This window comes from Passer montanus, unplaced genomic scaffold (assembly GCF_014805655.1).
Source record: "Passer montanus isolate IOZ18808 unplaced genomic scaffold, ASM1480565v1 scaffold108, whole genome shotgun sequence".
NCBI lineage: Eukaryota > Metazoa > Chordata > Aves > Passeriformes > Passeridae > Passer > Passer montanus.
The window spans coordinates 791,377-817,438 of record NW_024357392.1 but is presented as its reverse complement, the minus strand read 5'-3'; the positions used below and the strand labels follow the sequence as shown (position 1 = coordinate 817,438).

Genomic DNA, 26,062 nt, shown 5'->3' with positions numbered 1-26,062 from the left:
GTGGAACCAGTTTGAGATGTATCACTTGTGGGGAAATGAAACAGACTTGGGTGAGACTTTGTAGAATAATCTAATGCTTTTTTGGTGCTAAGTAGAGGATGTAGGAGAGGAATGTCTCCTGAAAACTGTTAGTTTAAAAGAAAGTATGTTTCTTCCATTCACTGCCTTTCCTTTGCCTTCTACCCCTCTTGCAGTTTGGGAGATCAAACTGAAGTTTCAGGGGTTGCCCATCATTGAGCTGAAACAGGTATTTTTAATTGCTCTGAAACCAAAGTCATCAGAATACTTCTGGTGATATGTAGGCTGCATGATTAAAGGCAACAGCAGCTATTTCAAGAGTGCCAGAGCAGTATGTAGGGCATAAACAAAAGCGTAATAAAGAAACAGTAAATTTAATTGACTTGAGTAAATTATGGATTAAGCCCATAAAGTTTGGCAATCTCTCATCTATTGTTTTATGATTATTAGCAGGAAAGATGAAAGAACTCTGTCTAGAGTATGAAAATAAATTTCTTCTGTTTATGTAATCTGCAAGTTTCTCATTATTTTCCTGCATGGCAGTTTGAGTTGCCCAGTCTGGAATTGTTCACAGGCAGAACATATCTGCTGGTGGTAAAGGCTGATGGATATTCGTCCTGGAAGGAGTGCTTCATTCACAAGAAGAATTCACATTACATTACAGAAGACCTCCTAACTGTTGGTGCCTCACTGCAGAAGTAAAGAAGTAGAGCTTGAGGGAATTGGTTAGGGTTTTTTTGACCTTGCTTTTCCTGCTAGACTTACAGGAAGCTTTATAACCTTCTGGCTCTCTTGGGTTTGATACCTGAACTGATTTGTTTCCCAACAGTGTTTATTCAAGGTCTGCTGGTACCATTTTGCTCTTGTGCCAACGATGCTTTTTAGCTTTAGCACTCCTTTTTCTCTCCTTGGTTCTTAATTTCCTGAATTAGGAAAGCAGATTCTTGGGGATTAAAGTGGGAGTGCCTCTTGTATTGCCTGTTTGACATTTAATTGTATTTTAGAAGTAATACTTGCTGTTGTTTGATGCCTTCAGGAAGGCAGTGAAGGGCAGCTGTTGGTCCTTGGGGCCACCAATCGCCCTCATGCCCTGGATGCAGCGCTGCGCCGGCCGGGCCGTTTTGATAAGGAGATAGAAATTGGAATTCCCAATGCCCAGGATCGTCTGGACATACTCCAGAAGCTTCTCAAGAAGGTTCCCCATTCGCTCACAGCAGAGCAGTTGGCACATCTGGCTGATAGTGCACATGGTTATGTGGGTGCAGACTTGGCAGCCTTGTGCAAGGAAGCAGGTAAGGCTTTGTTTATCATATTTAGGGTATTATTTTTCTGTTAGCCTCTTTATTAAAGAAAAAAAAGAATCCACAGTCTGTACTAATAGCTTTTGAAACACAAAAGTTTTATTAATTTTTGTGCCAAAGAAAACACAGCCCAGCATTTCCCAGGCAGATGGGAAAAATTCTTTGAATATTAATAACTTCTAAAATGCGATGTTAAGATCAATAACCCTGGGGAATTCCTCATGCCATTTCTAGGATCTTAGACAGCTTGCTCTCAATGGTTTTGGGAGTTAACTAAGAGTTTTTCTACTCTCTAGACAACCCCTTGCACACAAAAATCCTAAGTCACTCTGGCTGCACAGACTGTCCTGCAGGTCCTTGTTCTCAGGATGTGGAGGCTGTGGGCCTCAGGGGTGTTTCCTGTGTCTCCCTTCCATATTTGGTGCCTGTATTCCATTTTCCTGCAGATGAGGAGCTCCTGGCAGGGGCGAGGGCGCTGTGTGCACCTGGCTCAGGTTGGGCAGCAGAGCTGAGGGAGCTGCAGAGCACACCCTGAGCTGGGGGCTGGAACGTGGCCCTTGGCCTTGGGAACAGGCCTAGCCCTGGAGAATTACCCATGCCAAGGTTCAGTATGTTCCAGGGAATGCTTCAGCATGAGTTCACTTCTGTTTTCATTGGATGAAATATTGCAAGTGCACTCTATCAGTTCCTGGGCTTTGCTAGAGTGCGTCTGCACAGTTTGAGTGTTGGAACTTAAATGTGCCCATGAGCAGCTCTTTAAAACAGCTGAGTCAAAATCAGACTGTCCAGCCCTGCTTACACATATTTGCTCCCTTGTAGTTCACAAATAAGTTTGCTGCATGTGCTGGTTACTTTTATTTCCTTTGGCACTGGGACAGCTTCCTCTGGCAGTGGCACAGAGCACGGATAATTCTTGCATCAGAACTGACTGAGAAGATGACAGATGTTTTATTAGGGGTGATGGCACCTGGAACAGCAAAGTCTTTGCTTGCCAGTTTGCAGAATTTTTAAGGGATAGTTCTCAAATAGGAATTTGTGGAGTTTTCACGGATCAAGAAGAAAAAAATATGAGATTATTCGTTTTCTAGTGCTTTCCTCTTGGCTTCAGTTGTCTTTTAAACTCTGTTTTAAGTTAGAAAACATCCTTTTTCTCCTGCTTGTATATATTTATCAATAAAAAAGATAAGCTCCCTTTTTATTTTCCTTCCCCTGTGTTTTTGGAAGCCTGTCAGTGTGCCTGTGTCTCAGTGCTCAAATAGTAAACACTTAACTAATGTAATCTCAAGTTCTCAGTGAGAAGTGTTGTGGTTTCAGTTCCAAACATGACCCAGCTGAGGCTTTTACTTATGCATGTGCAGATGGATTCATAATCCAGCTGCAAATAGATGATATTTACCCACTTCTTGAGGGCCTCTTAGAAAATAAATCTGGAATGTTGTGCAGGTTGAACATTGCATAGATGAAAAACTTCAGGCATCTACCTGTGACTGGTTGCAGGACATGGTGTTATCCAGAACGTTGCATCCAAAGCCAATGGTGGGAATGAGGGGAGGAGGAGGATGTCTCCTTTCTGTTGCTCTTTCTTTCTCCAAGTTTGAATCCATGCTGTCAGATTTCCCTGCCTTTGTTACCGTGGGGTGACCTCTGCTGGGGAAAATACAGTCCAGCGCCGTTAACTCCTTGCAGCCCACATGAAGTTTTCCTCTTCAAGAAGTTGCACAAGCATGAGTCAGTCGAGCTGTTACATAAACTGAAGTTGCTCATCTTTAAGGAACGTTCTTAGTTGTAGTCTTTTTTTTTTTTCTTTTTTTTTTCAGGTAAGCACTTTTATCTGTTTTTTATGTTACATTTTCATCACCTTGTAAAATATTACTGCTTTCACTGGAGTTAAACTTAGCAAATACTTTTATAATATACTGTTTCTCCTCAGCAGAGCAAGATTCCTTCATATGGCAAACTTTCCAGTGTTTTGTCTAGTTTTTTGTGTTGTTCCAAGATGCATGGACTCCTATTGCCTCACTTCAGAAACTCTGTTGTGGGCCAAGCCAGTTTGCTGTCCAGGAATGCTCTCTGATATTCAGCCTAAGCTTCCCTTGTTTAGTTTTATCCCCTTATTTCTATTTACATCCTTGTATAACACGTTTGCTCTCCCTCCTTAGTGTTTACACCCTTCAGATATCTCTAGGCTGTTCTCATGTCCCCTACCTCCTCATTCATTACTGAGCCAAACTATAAATATTTAGCTCTTTTAATCTTTCCTCATAGATAAGCCCTTCCTGTCTTCCGAGAAATTGTGTTGATTTTTCTCTGAACTGCCTCCAGTTTGTCAATAACTTTTTTGGTGATGTAGGCCTTAGAATTGAACATAACATTTCATATGTATGTATATTACATCATAAAACATGGTATAAACATATAGTTAAGGTGTCTAATGCACATTTCTAAATGTCCAAAATGCTTGGTATTAAGACAACATCTGAGTTAAGAATTCTTTCACAAATGTTAAGGTTATTTGTGCTACTTTCAGACTTGATGTATGTCTAAGAACAGGGGAAATGTGGAAACTAGCTTAGAAAAAGGATTTCAGAACTCAGGAATGCATGTTCAGTTTTTGGTACAGGATTACTGTTGCTTGCTGATTGTATTTCTGTTTGGTCTGTGGGAGACTCTGGAGTCCTGCATACCCCATTTATGTCCTTAGGTTTGTGGCTGAAAAGACTGCAAGTTTGCAAGCTAAATATGTTTATATTCTTAACACAAAGTTTAGATCATTTTCCAGAGGACTCATTTTTCCTTATCTTTCTACTTCAACTCTGTTTTTTTAACACATGTATTGTGTATATACTGCTTATATAAACCAAGAGTGTAGTAATTAGTAGCATGGTAAATGTAGTATTTGTAGAGCTTTTGCATTTCTAGTCAGGTTTCCTAAGATACTTCATTGTAGAAGCTTTGATGATTGCCTTCTATGTAATTCTGAAGACCATTTGTTAATGGAAAGTAAATAACCATTGTAGAATTAAACATATTGCAACTGTTTTTTTGGCAGAGGTTGTTTGTTCTCCAGTGCAAGATTTGCTTAGTGGTACTGCTGGGGTCAGACAGTCAAGTTTCATGTTCTGTTCAGCAACTCTGCATTTTCATGAGAATTTAGAAGAAGTTTAGGGGGCCTGTAATGTCCATTTTGTGTTGAATGTTTCTAGGCCCCTGTGACTATGGTGTGTACAGAATTGTGGTGTGGTGTGAGCTGGGATGGGCAGGGAGACAAAACAAGGACAAGAAACTTGGAGAATATGTGCAGTGTGATCTGGACTTTGCCAAACAGGGTATTGTGACCAAAAACCATGACACCTTTATAAGGAGGTGCTTATAAGAATCAGTTAAGAGTGGTTTTATTTTCTTAAAGAAGACACACTGAAGATACAGTTCTAGCCTCTCACCAAAATGAAACCCCAAAACTGATTTTTATAGGGTATCTACATGTTCAAGGTTACAATATCTGCAGTGGCTACCCAGGAGAAATTAAGATTTGCTGTGATTCTCTACTGCCTACCAAGATACTTGAGATTTCCATGGAAGTTAACAGCCAAATGTGATAAACCTGCAGATTCCATGCTGGACACTGTCCATCCTGGGGATATCAACTTGCAGTGTGCTCCCCTTGGTAGACTCCTGAGGACTTGAGTACCATCCAAGGGATTCACACACAGAGAATTCCTGACAAGAAAAGGGCTGATTTATGTGTGTTGCTGAGAAAGTTATATTCTTCAGGTTGGGAGAGGTCTACTGTGTCCTAAATTATTTTACTAAATAGACTGGTTTTTAGTGTGAACAGCTGCCTTCTGAATTGTTTTATCTCAAGCAGAGGAGTGTATAGAAGATAGACTGCCATATCCTGGCATATAATGTCAGTGTTTGTATGACCTTGAGATCTTGATGCTTCTCCTTTATTTAATTTGCCACGTGGTCTTTTATTAATTACCTAAAAATATGTAATTATTTTAATTTATTGGCAAAGATAAGCACTGTACTTCTTTTTTAAAAAAATACCAAAACATATGAAATGTTAATTATGTAGCAGGGACATGAATGGTATAAACTGTACTGAATGTTAGAAGATGCTTAGCAACAAAGGTTTCCAAATATAGCAATTTATTATAAACTTATCCTTCTATGGCTGCCTGTAGGATTTCAAGAGGGTGAATATAAATATAGCTTGATTTCTTCAAGGAGTGGGTTCAGTCATATTGTTTACAGAGAAAGGAAGTATTTGCTTTGTGACTCTCAGAATTTATCTTGAACATCCTTGTTCATTACACATCATTTCAGTGTGCTGATATAAAACACTTGGGCTGTGATAAGATAGCATCATGAGGAGAGGAAGAACAAATGGCTTTGTTTAAATAGTGGTCGCTCTGGCAAGAACATTGATTTGCTTCCAGTAAGGATGCTGCAACCACTGAGACTTGGAGACTTCTGTGAAAGATGCACTGGTGACTTTGTTTTGCATCAGAAGTTTTTTAACTGCCTAAAAAAGGTATTGCCCTACTTAGCCTTTAGGATTAGAATGGTTTACTGGCTTGAGCTGTCTGTTACAAAATAACCTTAGAGAAATAAGAGGTTGAGATGCATTTTTGACCAGTATGAATCAGCATTACTCTGCTGAATCTGTGAAGCCACTTTCACAGGCATGTGATAATGGTCAACAGAGTCAATTGTTAGTCAACAATTGTGAGTCCTGTTGTTTGGAGATCTTCTCTGTGCTGTTCATTTGCCCATTTAATTATCCCTGCATCCTAGTGAATAATACAGGATGGGGAGGCTTTATGCTGTTTAATCCGTAGCTCTGTATATTGATTTTATGTGGTGTAGTTTATTTAGGAACGTACTGTACTAAGCTTTTTGTTGGAGCTGAGAAACTTCCTGCTGTATCTTCTACATCCCAAAAAAAGAGTTTCTGCAATCCACTTGCATTAAATGTATGAATTAAAAATTAATAATGAACTGAAGGACTGTCTCTTAGGATTTTTCTGGTTTTCCCTGTAACTGGTGGGGAAGTGAATTCCCCTGAAGCCCAGGAATGTCTCTTTGTTAGACCTGTGTGGCTTTTTCCCCCCAGCTCCTGCAGTTGTGGTAGCCTGGCCACCTGCAGGAAACATGAGCTGTGTGGGCTGATGTGATTAACAGTGAGGCTCTGTGCACCCCGAGAAGCAGCCCCTGACTGCTCTTTCAGGCAGACAAACGCTGCCTTCAATCTGTGCCTTCCCAGCCTCCTATCTCCAATCGAGCTCTTCCTTTCAGCTCAGGCACAGCCTGATGAAACAGCCCAGTGTTAGGGCATCAAGAATATCCTTCCTTTCTTGAAGCCATAAAGATTCTGAACCTTTCCCAGCGCTGTCTGGACCCGGGTTCTGCTGGGGGTGTGCAACAAATGTGGATGTTTTTCTTGGATTATACTGCTGAATGTAGGAATGTGGGCTTGAGACGCTGTTGAAAATGCAGATTTTGACAGAGGCAATTGATGACCAGGGCAATGGGATTGTTTGTTTTGCAGGGTGGTTTTTGGTTTGCTTTCTAATTAACTGACTGCAGTTTCAGACTTGAAAAGGGAAGCACTGCTTGACATGCTATAATTATTTCCTTTATGGAAAGTGACAGAAAATACCATGGCTGTGTTGTTATTTATTTAATAGTAGCAGGGACAAATACTGAAGCTATGCTGTTGCAAACAATCTGCTGTTGCATTGTTTAACTGAGTACTGGTTCCCATGTGACATACAAAATGAGGTGGGAAAGGCTGCTTGCCTTTTTATGAAAAGGTCATGTAGAAAATGTGGGAGTTTGGGGAATATTAATAACATATCTCGTCAGATGGTCAATATAAAAAAAGTGTTATGAAATTTTTGCAGAAAGGGCAGAATATTGGATTTTTAAATGTACTGAAAAGCACAGACATGATATAAGAGTCAAGATACAAATGAATTTTTGGACTGGGACAACTGAGTTTTCTGGCACTGTGCTCCATCACTCTAATTTATGGTGTAAGGAGAGCAAGAAAATCCAATGCCCATCTTCAGTGTTCGTGAGTGTTCAGTTTTTGCTGTGTTCTGTGGTGTTTAACTCGGGTCCCTGAAGCACAGGGTGTTTCTAAACCAAAGCAATTGGCTGAGCAGGTTAGGAGCAAACAGGCCCTTTCTTGCACACACACGTGGCAAAGCAATGTGGCTTTTTTGGCTTCTGTAGCATGGATTTTGGGATTGTTTCTTCCAGCAGCAGCTTGGAATGATGGCTTTTCTGCAGAAGTGGCTACATGTGGCTGCTGCCTTTCTGAAGCAATGCTGGTGCACGCTGTGTTGGTTTTTGGAGTTATTTTTTCTTAAAGAAAATCTTTGCATTTTGTTTTGTTGGGTTTGTTTTGTTTTATTGGTTGGGTTTTTCTTTTTGTTTTGTAATGGTACTTGATTTTTGGTTCTGCACGAGGAACATTGCACTCGCTGTAGTCAGGGCATGTGAACTTTTGGTTTTCATCATAACTAATTTTAAGTGTGTGTTTATCCAAAATCTGCGGCTAGTTGGATGATGGGATTGCTGACTTTATGCACACAGTTGTGGTCAAGTGCTTAATAATCTGTTTAAAGCACATCCCATTCTGCCTTCTGATATTTATATAAGCAGGAAATAGGGATTATTTTTCAGAAGTTGATCAATAACTGTAACTAATATTTTAAATGAACCTTCTTGGCAGATAAGTCACCATGTTCTTGCTTCTGCAGCTTGAATGGTGTGAAAGAAATTATGTTATTCATGTGTGGCAATGCAGTTAGCAGTAGGCATTTGTACGTAGAATGATAGTTACTATTGGGGAACACAACTTAAACATTTTCAGGCAAAGTTTTCATAAGTCTCCTGATTTTAATTTTTAGCTGTATCCCTTGCCAACATTCCTAATTACAATTAGACTGGGCAGTTAGCCATTAGCTGTTGCTTATTGTCTTTCTGCCCTTGCTGTTCTGGTAGCCTGGCAGTGCTTATTTTTCTCCTCAGACACGTGTGACCACCCTTAGGTACATTTATGTCTGGGAGCAGGCTAGGAACAGGCAGTCTGGTATTCCTTATTTCCCTCTGTTGTCACAGTGTCGGGATAAATGACGTGTGTGTGTACCTGATCTGTGAATAAACAGTTTCCTCTACGAAAGAAGTTCTGAAAATGCAGTTCCTCCTTCCTTCCTTCCTCCCCTGTCACACCTCTCAGCAGCTTTCAGGCAGCTCCACAGACATGTTCCAGCAAATGTCAGGGCTCTTCAGGAAGGACTATAAATCGTGGATATAATCCCTGCAATAGGTTAGTGCTCAGGTTAGCCCAGTGAATTTGCAATGTTATGGTTACAAGGGATTTGAGGGCATTATCTTTCCTGTGCAAACAGTGCATGAAAGTTCTTCAGGGATTTTTCCCATATAGCTCTGGCAGCTAAAGACAGATTGCAGAATATGGTTTTGAGAGCAAAAACTCAAGGTTTCTGCTTCCTGACTTTTTTCCTACATACAGTTTTATGTACGGGTTAAATTTAAAAAAAAAGTTTAAAAAAATATTTTTAAACTGACTTTGTTATATTAAATGCTTTTTCTATGCATAAACCTGGTAAATTTTGAAGTGTAGTACGTAAAGATCTGGAAGCAGAGGAAGATGCCCCCTCCAGTGCCATAAGAAAGCTGGAGTCTTACCCATCCGTGCCCCTCTCTTGAGCATTCCATTGCCAGCCATGTGGTTAGAGGATCACGTTGGATCTGACAGGGAGAAATGGTGTGTGTCTTCTGGGTTTGGCCAGAAGAATTTGGGAGGGAAAGCCAGATCAGCAGAGAAAGAAGATACATTTACTTTTGTAAACAATCTCACAAGAAGATAACAATTTCTTTGAAGCTACTTAAACATTCTGGTATTGGGATTCTAGTAGAGTAAGTCCAGACAGGATGGATTTGCAAAAGGAGCAGCTGATGGGCTGTAAGAGATGCATGATTAACCATTTTGTTGGGCTCAGTTTATTTCCTCAAGTGCTGTGTATATATTGTGTTTTGGAAACCTAAAATATATATGTTGGTCATTCTGAGTGGCTGCTTCCTATTATTTACAGTGGTGTGTAATTATACACAGACTCTGACAAATAATAGCAGTGCCGTAGGATCTATTTTTAGGCTCAGATATTTGTTACTATGACCTAATGTGCCAAAACTTAGCCAAGCTATGAGCAAGAAAATCTTACTGGCAGACAATGCTATTGACCTTGTGCATAGCCTGGTACCAAAGAAGGATCATCTGTGCCAGGACATGGCGTTCTGCTGGGTTTTTCCCCTCTGTCCACTTAGTTTCCTCTGTTCTAGACAGACAGGATGAGTTGGTGAGGTAGAGCACACAGTTGCTGGGCTGGAACAAACTGTTTATTTTCCATTGTTTGTAATCATGCATGCCTTATTATACTGCTCTTTTTTTTTTCCTTTTCCTTTTTATTTTATTTTTTTTTGTTTCAACTGGGATTTTCCATTGCCACTTCACTGAGGATTGATGTTGCTCACTCCCGCTTTGCTCAAAATATCCCGTGCCTGTGTGAAGTCCCACTGACCCTTCAGCAGGATAACTGACTGTCCTTCAGTCCTTCCTCCCCTTATTCAGGACTGGAATAAACCAGGGAAAACCCACTTGCCCACTTCTGAGCCCCCTCAGGCAGTGCCAAAAGGGTTATTGGAACTCATTAACCCTGAAGAATGGAGTAACATCTGAGAGGCAGCAAGCAGAGCTGAAACAAATGCTGTGCTCAGAGCCAGTTCGCAGCAATGGCATTATGCTTAACCCAAAACATTCCCATGTGGAAGACACCCAGGTGCCTGATGTTTTCTGAGGTGTTCCTGTTTGTGTCTGAGTTACAACTTTTGTAGCAGTGAACATGGCTTTGCTGTAGGATTCCACATCCTTTGCCTCTGCACTGCTTCTGGCAGCAGAGTTTGCATCCTACCCTGCATTTCCTTACATTAAATCCATCTTTCAGCGTCTCAAAATGAGGAAGAGTTTTCCTGCCTCTGGCAAGCCACTGGCTGTATCCTTCTCTTGTTACTGAGGCTCCCCCCCACCGCTCCCGCCCCCTTGTTAGAGGTCAATCTGAAGTGCAGGAAAGAATGATTATGATAACAGGAGGAAACAGGAAGAATCATGCTTTCTTTTTCAATCTGTTTTTTATTATTGTTTTAATGTAAAACATTGTTTCAATTAAATGCTGACCTGTGCAGTGGCGTGTGCGTGCACATGCTGAAATGAATTCCGGCTTTGTTTGGAAAGCTGTGACCTCTTTATTCCTGTTCTGGATCAAGGCTGTTGCCTTTCAAACCCACTGCTCAGGACTGAAATTTCACTCGTACTCTTCGTAGCACTGGCTGTAACAAAACTTAAGAGCCGTGGTCTACTTTGGCATTTTTATTTGGTATTCTCTCTCAATTTTTAATATAAACGTGCTTGGTTTTAAGACTTACTCATGTCATGGAGAAAAGAAAATAACCCTGCTATTTAACATGCCTCAAATGAGTGCTGGGCTACACTGGCACTCGGTGGAGTAGATAGGTATAGAAATAATAGATATTCCTTATCATTAACTTGCTTTCTCTATGCCTTAATTTCATGTGATGTTATTTACTTGCATTTTTTTAAACTGAGATTCCCATGTGAATTGACTGCCCTGAAAGAAATTAGGAGACTGGACCCCATGCCCACTCTTACCCCACAAAGTCTTAGCTGCAATGACACTGGAGTAATATCTGGAGTTTATTTGTTTGGTTATAAATTTTAAATCTGGGGGGGAGGGGGTGTGTGTGAATCTATGTTGTCTCATTTTAAGTTGTTTGTTTTGGTTTTTCTTTGCTTAAAATCAACTTCTTTGGAGGAAGGAAGAAGTGGGTGAGAAATTTGCCTGAGTTGTTAAAATGAGTCAGTTACATTTTATACTTGTCCTCTGGTGACCAGATTTAATTTCTTTCCTTGGCCTCATGGAATGTTTTTATTTATATATCTTATTAGTTTTGGATGTTCTGTGCAAGGGGAAACCTGAAATACAAACTTTTTTTCTTTCTGTTATTGTATTAAGAGCCTGCGTATTGGATGCAGGTGCTCTGACCCTGCTGTAATTGGCACTTGATGGAGAGACAGCAGCTGTACTCCTTCACAGGGGACATATTATATCTCTTCACACATTGTATATATTGTAGGAAATGCAGAATTCCTGTCATTGTCAGAAACTTTGCATGTCTGCATCTACCAGTGCCTCTGCAGAAAAAAAAGACGACAATCTGCTGAAAGTTAAAACCACGTCTATTTTCAGAAACAGTTTATCCCTTTTATTGTCTGTTCATGTAGCACTAATTGATGTTTTGTTTGGTTAAATATAGAAGAGACTTAACAAATGTTTGTCTTTTTATGGTCATGCAAGGTGAGCTGGTGTGGTATGAAGTGCTTCATTTGTTTCGGAGCAACACATGGCAACAGATACTGTGTATCTGGATGTGTGTGTACCTGCACATAAAATTATACTCATCATGTAATAATGTACCAAAAAAAAAAAAAAGTTTAACCTTTTCAGTCACTGGACAGGTTTTGAAGCAGAAGCAATAAAACTCTAAATTCTATTAGGCCTTAAAAGGGATAATAATAGAGAGGAAATGATCCTGCTTTTGGGCATCTTACAGAACAGGAGCTTCAGTTGCTCTCTTGGGAATGCCTGGGAGATGCCAATTGGTACTGCTTGGTCCTGCCTCAGGAATATTGATGTATTGATGTGTGAGTAGGTGGGACTTGTGTGGCTTTTGAGGGATTGATTTATAGGAGGAAACTAGGAATTAGTATCAAGATTTATAGATACTGCATGTGAGTGATTTGTCCAAAAGAGTGGGTAAAAGCTCTGCCTGCATTTGAAAAGTGTAATTGCTGAAGGGAACAAAGAACTATTGAGTGTCACAGGGAATGTTTGTTCCAGATCAAGAAAAATGCAGGTGTCTGGCATCTTACTACATGGAAAAACAGGGTTCCAATGGATGTTAAAGCAATCTTGTCAGGTTTTTTTAAAAACTTTTGAAGATACTGTCCTGATAATAGAGAAGTGGGCAAGGCTGCAGATTTATTGTGAGCTGACTTAACATGTCCTTGAATGTTCATTGTCCCTCTTCCTCTGTGGTTTAGAAATGTATTCAGATCAATGTATGGGTATTTGAACGGTTTCTCTAGGAAAATGGGAACAAAGCTGTTTCATTCTGTCTTTTGGAAGAGGTACAACTTATATTCTATCTGTGGCTGTTAAATGACCTTTTTTGTGCTCTCTTATCAGAAGCGTCTTGCATGTTCTTTGACATTGTTCAGGCCCAGCACTGAGACGCTCTTTTGAACATAATTTCAAGTGCTGCACTATGTTTGTGTGTGGTGTTCTCATGTGGTTCATGAGAACCAGGAGGAAGCCTACCTATTTCCCTGTTTTCTTGTTTCACTAGGTTTGTACGCGCTGCGGAGAGTGCTGGGGAAGAGGCCCGGCCTGTGGGACACCGCAGTGGCTGGGTCAGTGATGATTGCTTTCAATGACTTCCTGCAGGGGATGAATGATGTCAGGCCCAGCGCCATGAGGGAGGTGGCAATTGATGTGCCAAAAGTAAGTTGTTTTGTGCAGTGCTGTGGCAACATTGTCAGGGCCACATAAAGAGAGGAGTTTCATGGAGTGGAGGCCTCAGGTTACTGGTAAATGTTACTGCATCATCTTTCTGTTTGGGTGTTTATTTATTTATTATTTTCAATAACTGAAGAATGGTTCCTAATGCTCCAGGAAGAGTTTGGAGTGCAGCGTCGTATCTCCTAATCCCTTAGTTTTTTATGCTGAGTGGATTAACGGGGTAAAAATCTTCAGATGCATGTGCAAGGAAGGTCTGGAACAGCTGTGGAAGCTGGAGCCTTTTGGGAAGCAGACAAAGTAAAGCAGAAACCAACTCTTAGCATTTGTAACCAAAGTGTGTTGAAACAAAGCTGTGAACAGTTTGATTGCTCTGATTTTTATGTAAATGTGACCTGAATGTCTTCAGTGTTATTACATGGTTTTAAATGAAGCCAGAATTCAATGCTGTAGGCTGATTATAGCTGCCAAACAGTCACTTTCAGGTGACTGTCATTATATGAACAACTCATTTGGTGGTGCCAGGTTCATCTTTACCATGCTCACTGCCCTCTTAATTACATATTATAGTATTTCAGTAGCAGACCCAACATAAACTGGGCTGGGGAACTGACCTGGCTCAAGGCAGCTCTGATTGGTGTTAAGAAGATTGAGCGAAAGAATTTTCTATTTAATCTGACTAAATCCTGATTCTGTGAGCAGTTGTCTTGGTGTTCCTCAGCAGCTCCCTAAGCCCTAGAAGAAAACATTTATGTTTCATTGCATGAAAATGAGTCTTTTGGGAACTAGATTGCACAACTGTAGACCGTTATTCCCAAACTTATAGGAATGGGAAATAAAATCCGTGAACCGGATGCTGCATGCAGCCAGCTCGGATGTCACACTTGGCTTGCTAAGAGTCCATGCTGTGCAGGCTGGAATTGCCTGGGCTGGCCCCAAACAGCTTTTCCTGGAAATGGTGTCATGGCACCAATATCCTCAAGGCTAAGTGGCTCTGCTGAGAGCCAGAGTTTCTTGCCTTGCTCGTTGTGCTGCTGGCTCGTGGGCTCAGGTTGTTATTCCTTTGCTGTGCCTCTCAGGCACTCCAGCCCCTGTGGAGCCAGGTGGAATGCTGCCCCACGGCACAATACAGGCAGGTGGAAGCAAGGTCTTGAGGTACTGCAGGAATTCTGTTCTCAGTCCTGGTCCATATACTCCTCAGGCTCCTCTTGTTCACTAAACCATCCTGCTAGTGACTTCCTTGATTGTCACTTGGTTTTATTTGTTAAACACTCACCGAGTTATTGGAGTACTATTGGAATTCATTCCTTTATTAACAACATAGTGGAGATTATTTTTGTGCTGACAGGACCTGCATTTCCACAAAGTAATGCATATTCTCTGAAGATGTAAGGTAGATTTCCAGCAATCTGCATGCTGCCTGGGGTGAAATTAAAGTAGATTCTAAAATAATCTGGGTGCAAAAGATTTTGTGTCCTCCCATGTCATCTACCAAAGGAATAGAGTTTGGAACTAGATGATCTTTATATTCCATGCCATCTTAAAATATTCTGTGAATGCTGTAATCTAAAAAATCCTTGCTAAATATAACTTCAGACACTAAAGTTAAGATGTGAGATTTTTTTTGTCCAAAACGAAGACAGGAATTTGAACTACATTAAGAATATCAGGTTTTTAGGTATTTATTGCAGATACAGTACTCACTTGGCATCCCCCTTGGTGTGCATACGACCTTTGGCCCATATAGTGACTTACAAGTAAAACCATTGGCATACATGAGATTTTTTTGATTTTGAGCTTCATTTTTCAGATGGTGGGGCTCTTTCCTATTTCACTGCTTTGCAGTAGCCATGTGCCAATCAAATGACAAGAGTTCAAAGTGACTTCTGAATAAAGCCACAATTCCTTCCTCTTGTATCTGAATTGTGTTGGCTGTGACCAAGGCAAATGTAAAATCCTTGCTGCCAAGTTCTGTGTAGCATCTTGCCTTCCATTTTTACAGAACCTTTCTTGAACTTTGTTGTGCGTTACAACCTTTTTAGAAGGCTGCTTTTTCTGCAGCAGGGATTTAGGGGAGAGAGGATGCACATTATAAATCAGGAAGTTAATACTGCAGTTCTTTGGAGAGTTGCACTGCAGTTGCCATTCCTCCCTCTCCTGTGGGTCTTTATGAAATTTTTTTCAGAGAGCGCTGTGGGTTTTGCTTACCTCTTTCACTCCCGTTGCTGTAATTCAACACTCAGATTTGTGTCTTTGCAGGCAAAAGATTCTGGATAAGACATCCTTTGCCTGTCTGCTTTATTTCTTTATTGCTGGTGCTTAATAACCTCTGGGGAGCTGCTGCTCTGCATCGCGCTCTGAGCTCTGTTGACCTGGGGAGAGCTTAAGATTGCAGCAGTAATGAAATGTTGGTGTCGTACATGCTGTAGCAGAGAGCTGGTTTTCCATGTGTGAGCCCAGCCCCAAGGCTAATCTTTAAAGCCATTTCCACAGTGACAAAACATCACACCTCATTGCTGGTGTTGCAAGACCTCTCCTTTGAGTTCCTGTGCAGGTGAGGGCAGTGTAACTATTGCTGGTAGACTGTTCCCCAACCTCCCTCCCCTCCCCTCTCCCCCCCTTCACACTTACCTCTCTCCTTTTGAAATGAGGACAAGTTTGTTCTGTTTAGAATTCACCAGAATGTGAAGGTAATGGTTTATTAGCTATTTTTGCTTTTAATATTATTACTGTGCCAATTCCACGCCTTGTACTGTCAGAATTTAAAATGTAGGCAAAGTCAGAATAAGTCTCCAGACTGCTGAAAACAACCTTCATGTAAGGTGACCTTACTTCACCTTTTCTGTACAATTTTGTCACCTGTGCTGGTCTTAAATTACATGTAGTGGGTCTGAAAAATCACTTGAACGATGACTGACTGATATTCAGTAGAATGAATATTTGCAGAGGCTAAATGACTGAATATTTAAGAGGGTAAAAGTAACATTTAAGTGTTTTCTCCCTGACTTTTTACATGCATGTAAACTACTTGCCTTCTGTTGCTGGAACTTATAGGGAATTCATGATGGCCTAGTTAATTTCAAGATGTTTGTCAAAATCTTTGTCTAGATAGAAAGACATGACGATAGAATAACTAGTCCATGCTTTGCCAGGTATGAGTAAGGATTGATACTGAAAAAAGGAGAACAAGCGTATGTTGTATTCTTCCCTTTAGTTCAGTGCAGTTTAAAAAGCTCCTACATAGAATCAAGGGTTGTAGGGGTAGGTAATACATCTTTTGAAATGAAATTAAAGTCACGCTATGTGACTATGAATAGTCACACTATTTCATATCTGATTCATAAACACAAACTTTTGTTATGTTTGCTGTTTGCTCTCTGCTCTCTTTGTAATTTTCTTCTACATGAAAGTCTGACAATCTAAGAGGAATTTTATTTTATTTGGAGTTTTCTTGGTCTTAAATAAAAGTGCTTGCACCACATCCAAATGTTTTTTTTTCATCCACTTCAATAGCAGAATGAATTATCTTTCTCAGGGACTGTCTACTCCTTGTCCTGGCAGGAGAAAATAGGGACAAACCAAGGGTGACACCAGATTTCAGCTCGGGGGGAAAGGCAATACCTTACCTCTCAGCAACACTCTGCTTATTTTTCACATGCAACTCACTTTCTAGAGCTGAAGGATGATTTATGTTGAGCAAATTTCTGGAAGAGTGTTTTAAGACAGAAGATCATTTGATTTAGGTGTGCCTTGACATGTTTAATATTTGAAGTGAATGGGAGTGGATGGTGACCAGAGGAAGAGCAGGCTGGGAAGATGTGGAGAAAAGTCTCAAGCTTGTTGACAGCAATGTAGGAAGAGGTGTGGCAGGTATTAGATCTGTCTTCTTTTTTGGTAAGGACATAACACATGCCTTTATATATTCCTGACAAGCCTGTCTTGTGCTTCTTGTTTAATAAAGACTTTTTGAAGAAGTGACTCATTAAAAACAACTTCATTAAAGAACCAGTACACATTATACAGAGCATTTCTGATTTGTTTACTTTTTCAGTTGTTCTGCTCCATGATCTGAATTCAGCAAAAATGCTCTGTTCTGCAGGTATCTTGGTCAGACATAGGAGGATTGGAAGATGTCAAGCTGAAATTGAAGCAGGCAGTGGAATGGCCTCTCAAACATCCGGAGTCCTTCATCCGAATGGGGATCCAGCCTCCCAAGGGTGTCCTGCTCTATGGACCTCCTGGGTGCTCAAAAACCATGATAGCAAAAGCTTTGGCTCATGAAAGTGGCCTCAACTTCTTGGCAGTGAAGGTAGGCCATTCACATTTTCTTAACTCCTGCATATCAACTGATGTTTTACCAATTTCTGGTGTTAAAATCCAGTGGCTTAGTGCTTCTTATCCCTATATGTAGTCATGCAAAGACCTTGTAAATATCAAGTAAATTTGATAAGTTTAAGTGTATTTTCTTGTATGCTTTTAAAAGAATTGTTATTTATTTTGTCACAGCACAGATGTGGGATGGATGGGTAAGCTGTGGAGTGAGATCTTAAATATTGGCATTGTTTAAAGTCTTTCAAAAAGTGGCAACAATATTTATACTGCAATTAAAGCAATGTAAATGAAAAGTGGCTCTGGATAGTGGATAGCTGCTGTTACTGTAATTATTGCGTGCATGGAAATATCATCTAATCTCTTACATTCCTTTTCATTCCTCAGGAAGGTCACTTTCTTTATCTCACTGTGTTTCATTACAGATTTTTCTTGTCCTATTTGCCTTTTATTCTGGGGAAATAGTTCTACTTCATCAGTTTTCAGAAAGCTTGAAAAATCAGCTATATCTTGAATACTCTTGTATAAATGGGATATTCTCTCAGCGTTAAGAAACACTTAGTATAAAAAAATTTTGGATTTTGTTGCCTATGAATCAGTGTAATTGATCACTGTGGGTTGTATGGAAAACACATGAATGGAAGTTATTTAATAATAACACTGAGCTTCACTGCATAGGAAAAAAAAAGATAGCAGAGTGATTCCACATGGGGTAGTCTTGCAGCTGTGTCAGAATGTTAATGAAGTGCAAGAAAAAACATTTGTTTAAGTATTTTGAAAGTATCTCCTTCTCAGCAGTAAGATCACGTCCATCTCTCTGTTGACCATCTCTTTACTCACAAAGCCTCCTGTGTTAGTTTCCACACAGCTTCCTCCTCCTCCCATCCCTTCAGGCACGCTGTAGCTGTGCATCCTCTCTGGGAGCAGAGGCAGTTGTGTTGACCCTGAAGCCAGCAGCCCTTCACTGCCCGGACTCCCTGGGATTACAGGCAGCCCTCTGGGTCACAGTCACATCAACAAGGGCAGCCTTGGAAACCTCAGCCCTTAAGAAACACTACCTTTTCTGCCTCTTCCATAAAGACAAAGTAGTTCTTTGTGCTCCAGAGCTACTGGTAAACAAGGTAACCTTTTCCTCCGCCTCTGCTTAAAAGAAAACATTCCTCTTTGTCTCGCCCTAAGCACTGGTGCCTGGGAGGGTAGGGAAAGAAGGCAGCAGTCTGAAAAAAAAAAAAAAACAGTTGAAAATTGATGTTTTTGCTATCTTGTATCCCTTGATCGTGGCACTGTCAGACAGTTTTACTGATGCAGTTAATTGTCCGAGAGTGAAGGGTGGCCTGTGCTGACCAGGAGGTATCCAAAGGTGCAGTGATGGTAAATGCTGGTGTTCAGTAGTGCAGTATTTTTCCATGGTGGAGTTCTGCACATGCAACATTCCCTGTCATTGACAAGCTGCAGAAGTGTCTGGCTCTAGGAAATTGCCTGTGATTCCCAGTTGGTTTAAAGCCCCTGGCCTGGAACTGGTCAAATATTCAATATACAGATGTTTCAAGAAGCACATCTCTGGAGCACGTCCAACCTTGGACATGTTGACTCTAGGAAGGGAACATAGCCCACTTTCTCTAACTTCACATTTGTTTCCTGGACAGAAAAAGGCAACATCCATCATATACTAAATGTGTTAAACATTGTCTGTAGCACTTTTTCAAGCACAAAAGGCATGAATTCATTTCCACTGCAAGTGTTCCTGCAATAAATCCAAAGTAGATGAATATGTGGGGTTTTAGTTTGTTTTGTTGGGGTGTTTTTGAGAGGGAATTTTTCTTTTCTTGCTTATAGCCCTATTAATTTTCCCCTTCTCTACATTATGTCTTGGATATCCATCCCTGGAACTGACATCAGGCATTTTGAAATGAAAGTGCGATTCTTGATGATTTACTTTTCAGACTTGCATTTTCCTTCCACTCTCTCTTAAGTAATTCTGATGAGAGGTGTACAGCTTGTAGGATACTCTTTTGGGATGGTGCAGAGGACAGAGGTTCTTGGGCCTTTCTGGAGCAGGGGCTGCAGGCAGGAGGCACAGTTCTAGCTGGGGGAGCCTGCTGCTGGATGCTGCCTCTCCCTTTGTCTGTGAAGCCTGAGAGGAGATGGATTCTGTTACACGCAGTGCTTGCTCGGTTCAGTGATTTTTGGAAGGCTCGACCTATTGTGTGTGCACACTGCATTTAAGAGCCACGAGCACAGTAAGTCCCAGCTCCCATCAGTGCTGGGTGTACTGTCCTTGTGTGAGCTGGCTGTCCTGCTTCAGTGCAGCAGGTATCACCCCTGCCTGCCTCCAGGAAGGCTTTGTTTGCCAGATGTGTCTGTGCAGTTTGGACAGCTGGCTCTGTTCAGCGAGACGTTTCAGCTGGGTTATGAGCAAACTGTTTGAATGTGACCTTTCCATCTGTCTTGGGCATGGGGAGCTGTCACAAGGCAGCCTCTGGCCCGTGTCTGACTGGTCTCTCGTGAGGTTTGGGAGATGGGCTGAGTCTCCATGTCATTTCTGGGCAGAGGAGTTGAAGAAAATAACGTGATAACAGATGTTTGACGTTGCATCCTGTTCTCTCCTGAAATCTATTGTGAGGTTTGAATGGTTAGTGTTACAATGAATGTTGCCCTTTTGTAAACATGCTCTTTGATACTTGGCCAAAAACTTTTTATAGCTGTATTTGCACCAAGATTGGTGACCTTTTGCTTTTCCAGAGCAAAGCAGCTTGTTGGTTGGTTTGTTTTACAAAGCAATCTTGCATATAATTCCTAGGGGGAATAGTTTATTTTTGTTCCATCTCTTGACTTTCTTTGTCTCTAATACAATGTATCTGCTAAATTTACTGGGGAGGAGGTTGTCAACTACTTTCCAGGGGATGGCTCTTCCTGCTCCTTCCCGCCAACCCCTTTTTCTAAATCTCTTGCAGCATTGAGGCTTTTCAGGGTTTTACTGGTCATCTGGATTATTCCCCCCTCCAAACCTCTGTTTCAGAAAAGGCAACTGAATTGTTCTCAGCTGCTTGGAGATTTTTCAATGTTTTGCACTCATGGATACAAGCGGGTGTAAGACTGCATGAAGGAATGGATTAGGATAATTTTTTCATTCTGCAGGATTGAACATCAGTCTTGACTTATCAACAGCTTTTGATCTGACTGCTTGTTTCAGTCAGCCTTCTCTGCATTTTGGTCTTTCACAATCCTCTTGTGCTTGTACCAAACATTTCTTCTGAAATGTGTTTTACGCATTTTTTGTGCTAGTAAGAAAAACCCCTTGTATACAGGTATTGGACCTATCCATATGAATGTGATGGGGATATAACTTTCAGCTTCTGCCAGGCTGATGACACCTTACTGTTATATACAACCTGTCTCTCTGACATTTTTGCTTTAGATGTCATCTAGCTTTCTGAAACTGAACATGAAGGAAATGAAACCCTTTGTCACAGTATTCCCTCTTTTGACTATTTATGTGATAGGCATTTCTGTGAACTGTTTTGACAGTTCCTGCACTTAGGGTCAGTTTTGACTAGCTGGTTTTTTGAGCTGTATTTTTTCTGAGACCACTAGGATTTTTGTGGTGATATTATTTTTTTGGAAGAAACTCACCTATCTTGCTGTATGGCATAGATAATTATCTCTGTGTTTGTCTTGAATCTTAGTTTATTTAGATGTGTTACGACTGCCCTCTTGGATTTTAAATTTTTTTATTTTATTTTTAGGAAATTCTGTGTCAATGTGTTGTGCAAAGAATCAAATGAGTATTACTTTTCCTTACAGATTTTCTGTTGCTTTTCTGGGAAGCAATGTGCAGAGAGTCCCTGTGGAGTTTTTTCCCCCTCCTATTATTGTGCTATTTAGGTCATTAACTTTACTACCAAATAAAAAAACCATTGAGCTTTTTTGATTTTAACCTATTTCAGAATGAACACTGGAGTCTGCTCTTAAGATGTCAGGCTGGGAGGCACCATTAGGGTACCCATCCAGATAAACTCTATCATGTGTTGTGATGGTCTGATCCATGGGGACTTGGAGTTCTGTTTTCTGTCCAACAAGATTACCTGAGTTTATAAGATATATAGCAAGAAAAATTATGCAACTTCTATATGCTTGTGAAGGTTTCAGAAACATCATTTTTCCTCTTGCTGTTTAGTGCTTTTTAACATTTGTCTGTTTAAAATCAAAAGTAAGGCAAAGCCTCACTTAGGGGTAGTGACAAAAACCAGTTTAAATTTTAAGAAGTTAAATGCCTTGCAGTTCAGCTAAGTGAGACACGGTAATTTTTGTAAACAGGATGAAGTAATACTTGAAAAAAACCACACCACACAAAACAAAGAAAACCAAACCCACCTGTGACAGTAAGGAATGTTTAAGGATGTCAGCACTGAGCAAACCACTGGTACAGATGATGGGAACTATACTATTCTTTAATTTGAAACATTGGTTAGGAGATCCAACTACAGTGTGATTTTTGAAAAAAGAGAAAATATTCCTGACCTTTTATTTGCTGTTACTTAAGAGCTTGGGCTGAAGGAATCTTTTCTTTTTTCAATGAGCAGTAATTACAAAAATATACACTGTTCCCAGGGCTCTGACTTCACCTTGGCTTGGTTTAGCTTCCTGTATCACCCAGCCAATGCTTTTGTACCACTCCCCGTGCTTGACATGTGCTTAAGCTTAGTTTGTCATCTGGGTCAATTATGTCAAAATATTTTCCAATTCAAGTTTCCTCTGCTTTTCCCTTCAGCTCTTGGCTGTGGCAGCTCCAACAGATTAATGAGGCTTGGAAAGGTCGACTGCTTTGCTTTGTGAAGAACTGTCACTGAGTTTTGGGGAGATAGCTTAGCCTTTTGATGGGGATTTCAGTGAGCAGAAGCCTGAAATAAGAAAGCTTGGTGACTGTAAGTAGTTTAAAAGCAAGGCATTTGAGATGAAAAATGCAGAAGCATTGTGGTTTTATGATATATTTTGGCAAGCATTTGATATAATTTCTAAAAAGATCCACAGTCACACATTTACAATAACTTGTTAGTTAATTAACAGATAGTAAAAATAACTCTGTTTGAAAAATTTGGCATTTTTTACAAGGGATAACAAGTTGAGATACTTTGATGAGCTCTTTTAATCCTGAAGCTTTCTGCATATTGTACTCAACTAAAAAGAAATCATTCATCCATTCTTACCATAAGCTTACCAAAAGTGAATACTCAGGCAGAAAATGGTTAAATATAATCCCCGTCTCTTTGTCCCTTCTCAATTACCTTGCAAATTTATTTTTATTAGCACTTAGTTTCTTTCTCTCTCTTCAAGTTACCAGTGGAGGAATGGAGTGTTGCTGGAGGTGTGAAGTCTCAGCAAATAGGTTTTGCAGCAGGGGTGGCTCATTTTGTGTGGTTTTGCTATGTGATTTTTGATCCTGCATGCGTCCTGCCCTGATGATGCCAGAGGCACTCCAAAGGCACTGGTGCATGCAGTGAGTGTAATTCAATGTTTCCAGTCAGCTCATTCTGCAGTACAAATCCTGGCTTCTGTTTTATGTAAGAAGCCTCAGAAGATTGTCACTGGAGTTTGCTGGTCAAGGCAAATGGCAAACAAGTGGACTCTGAGGCAAGGTGATAAAGAAAATTGGATATTATAGTTGCCTTTGCAGTCTGACCATGCTGCTTATAGCAACTCCACTGCAGGGACTGGGGATAACAGGGTTTTGCTAGTTTGCTCCCTTAAATACTTTGGAGCCCACAAGCACCTGCTGAAATTAAAGTTTTTCAAATCCCAGACAGGTGCCAACAAGTTTTTAAGGTCCTCTGGAATGCAGGGCAGAGGGAAAGGAAGTGATTAAAATGTTGCATGGCGCTCAGCCTGGGGTTTCCATGTGCTGAGAAGCTGGGAGTGATGCAGATGAAATCTTTAAGCAGCCCTGAAAGAGAAGAAGCAGGCTTTATCCTTAACAAGCAAATAGAATGCGTTTTCTGAGCAAATATTTTTCTATGCAGCAACCAATTACCAAATCACACACATACAGCCTCTGCCTTAGAAAGAGCCTTACTGTTAAAATAAAGGAAGTTTCAGTGTTTATCTTGTTAACTCTCTTCCCTGCAGCCACCCTGAGTCATGTGCTGCTTTGGATGGACTGTGGGAGGGATGGAATAGTGTTTTGCCATGGAGATTACAGTGCCAAAGGACTGTAATCCTCAGAAATAACTAATTTCTGAGTCTCTTCAGTGTTGTCAGAGTAGAGCATAAAGGCTGAGAGAATTGAGATTGTTCAATGTGGAGAAGAGAAGGCTTAGGAGTGACCTAATTGTGGCATTCCAGAACCTAAACAGAGCCTACAAGAAAGATGGAGACTCTTTCCATGAGCTTGTAGTGACAGGATGAGGGAGAATGGTTTTAAAATAGAACAGAGTAGGTTTAGATTAGATAGATTAGGAAAACTTCTTTAGTGTGAGGGTTCTGAGGCAGTGGCTCAGGTTGCCCAGAGAAGGTGTGAATTCCCTGGATAATGTTGAATGAAGCTCTGAGCAACATGGTCTGGTGGAAGGTGTCTGCCCATGGCAGGGAGGTTGGAACTAAATGATCTTTAAGGACTCTTCCAGCCCAGGCCATTCTGTGGTTCCATGACTCTATCTCAGCTTCAGTGTCCAAACTGGAAAGAATTTTAAAAATATGCTGGTTTTAGCTCTATCAGGGGTGTATTGGGGATCAAACTTTGCTCCTCTGAGCTCTATGTGTAAGCTTCTCCTGAAGTTTTAAGAGAAATTAGCGCATGGGCCTGAGAGGTGAACATCTGTCTGCCCAAATCAGTTAATGTGAATGTCTAACTCAGATGCCAGTGTGTGACTGTGGGCACTGAACATTGCCCTAGGAACACAGTGTGAACAGTTGAAAAATAATTTTGGCACCTCTGTCTTTTTTTGTTGTTGTTGTTATTTTCTGAGATTCACAATACAGAGCTTAGTTTCTAGAGACATCATTTGAAATTAAATATTAATTATGACTGATACTTTAATGTCTGATCATTTCTGCTTTGAATATGGCAAAGAAGGAACTGTGCATTATCTTGTAGTAATAATCTGGAGTAGTAATCTGTTGGATGAGATAAACTCTCTACTTGGATTTTTAGGACACAGGAATTGTACTCTGTGGCTGATACAGTTTAATGTGTCTGTAGGAGCCCAGAACCTGTATGTGAGGTTATCAGGGTATTTCTGAAGAGTCTAGACTGAGCTGTGTGCTGGAGACACCTGGAGCTGTGCCCGTGTGACTCAGAAAGCCTAAGTGCATAACTTGCCTGATTGTCAAAAGAGTGAAAAGAAAACATGTAAGAGAAGTCACTGACTGAATTTCCTACCCGAGTGGTGGAAAAAATCTGCAAGTGGTCTTAAGCCCTGCTCAGAAAAATGACTGATGCTCTTTAACTTCAGGCATAGCAGATATCCCTCTTGCAGTTTACAAATGCTTTGAGAACTTCTGTCAAAACCTTGTGTGCACAAGCTTATCTCATGTTGCTGCATGTGCACAAGGGTTTTATGTTCTGTGCAGTTAATCTTTCAAGAGTTGATTCTGATAATATTTTAAATGCAAGAAATTTTGGTTTTTTATTAAAATAAAAAAGAAATTAAAATTCATCCAATCCAAACTATAAGCAAGTAGAAGGTTTCGTGATACATGGGGATATATCTTGTAAGTGGGGATGGAATAGTCTTTAAGCAGAGCATAACTGGAAACTTTCTGCTTTGAGGCTGAATAAAGAAACCTCATCAGCATCCAGAGGGCCTGAATTGGCAGATTTTTTACTGTCAGTCTGGACTCTAGCTCACAAATGCTTATATGCATGGCTAAGCTACAACTACTTCTGCCAATTTTCTGCTCCAAATCTTTTGCTGGTTTTTGAGTCCCTGTGCAAATGACCACAAGAAACAGGTTTTATTTCTTCATGTCTGCTTGTATGGAAGATGACTTGTTGCAGATGAGACCAGAGCTGTGCAGCATTAAACTGGCCCATTTTTTACTAGCACCTCTTGGTCAGTCTATCAACGGCTACAAAAAGCTTTTTAAAAGAATCCATATGCTCACCTCTTGGCCAGAAATGATCTTTCAACAAATATCAGCTTGCTAAGTCAAGCTCATGTCATTTGATTTTTAAAGCATTTAGAAAAGCACTGAAAAATAACATAAAAAAACTCTCCTGGTATTTCTTCAGTAGCCTCCAAAGTCTGCTAAAGCTGAGCCTTGTTAAATGAGAAGCTGTATCAGCTGCCAGCAGGTGACTTTGTGGTGGCCTGCAGACTGCCTGTCCTGCAGATTTATTTTTCAAATAAGAGCTGCCATCAATCTGAGCTAAAGGGGACAGCACAGGTGCAGACAGGGTAAGGCAAAGGCTTCGCTCAGGTGGGACCAGAGTTCATTTGCTACCTCCAGCTGCTTTGAACATTTCTAGTTTTTGTGTTGTGGTTTTCAGTGTTTGCATGATTGAATTGTACAGCAATTTCTCCTCTTCTGTGTGTTCATTGTCTTGCTTTGGAGCCTTTTCTTTTCTTGCTGTGGACAATAAAGACTCTGAGCTGTTCATAGTAAAAACCGTGACACTCAAATGGAGTTCTGGTATCCCTCATGAAGGGTGAACTAGGAGACTTCCAAACCAATTTTCATGAAAATTCTCTACAAAAAGGCACAGATCATTAACATGCAGTGGTCTTTCAC

The 26,062-nt window shown here is 40.6% G+C and overlaps 1 protein-coding gene across 1 annotated transcript in view; it reads left to right on the top strand.

Moving 5' to 3' along the window:
* Window positions 1-26,062, top strand: part of SPATA5 (spermatogenesis associated 5) — a 164,068-nt gene that overhangs the window by 7,636 nt on the left and 130,370 nt on the right. Inside the window, exons 9-11 of the mRNA XM_039722287.1 lie at window positions 1,055-1,310; window positions 12,837-12,991; window positions 17,106-17,315. Coding sequence (XP_039578221.1) covers window positions 1,055-1,310; window positions 12,837-12,991; window positions 17,106-17,315 — 621 coding nt within the window. The remainder of the gene's footprint in view (window positions 1-1,054; window positions 1,311-12,836; window positions 12,992-17,105; window positions 17,316-26,062) is intronic.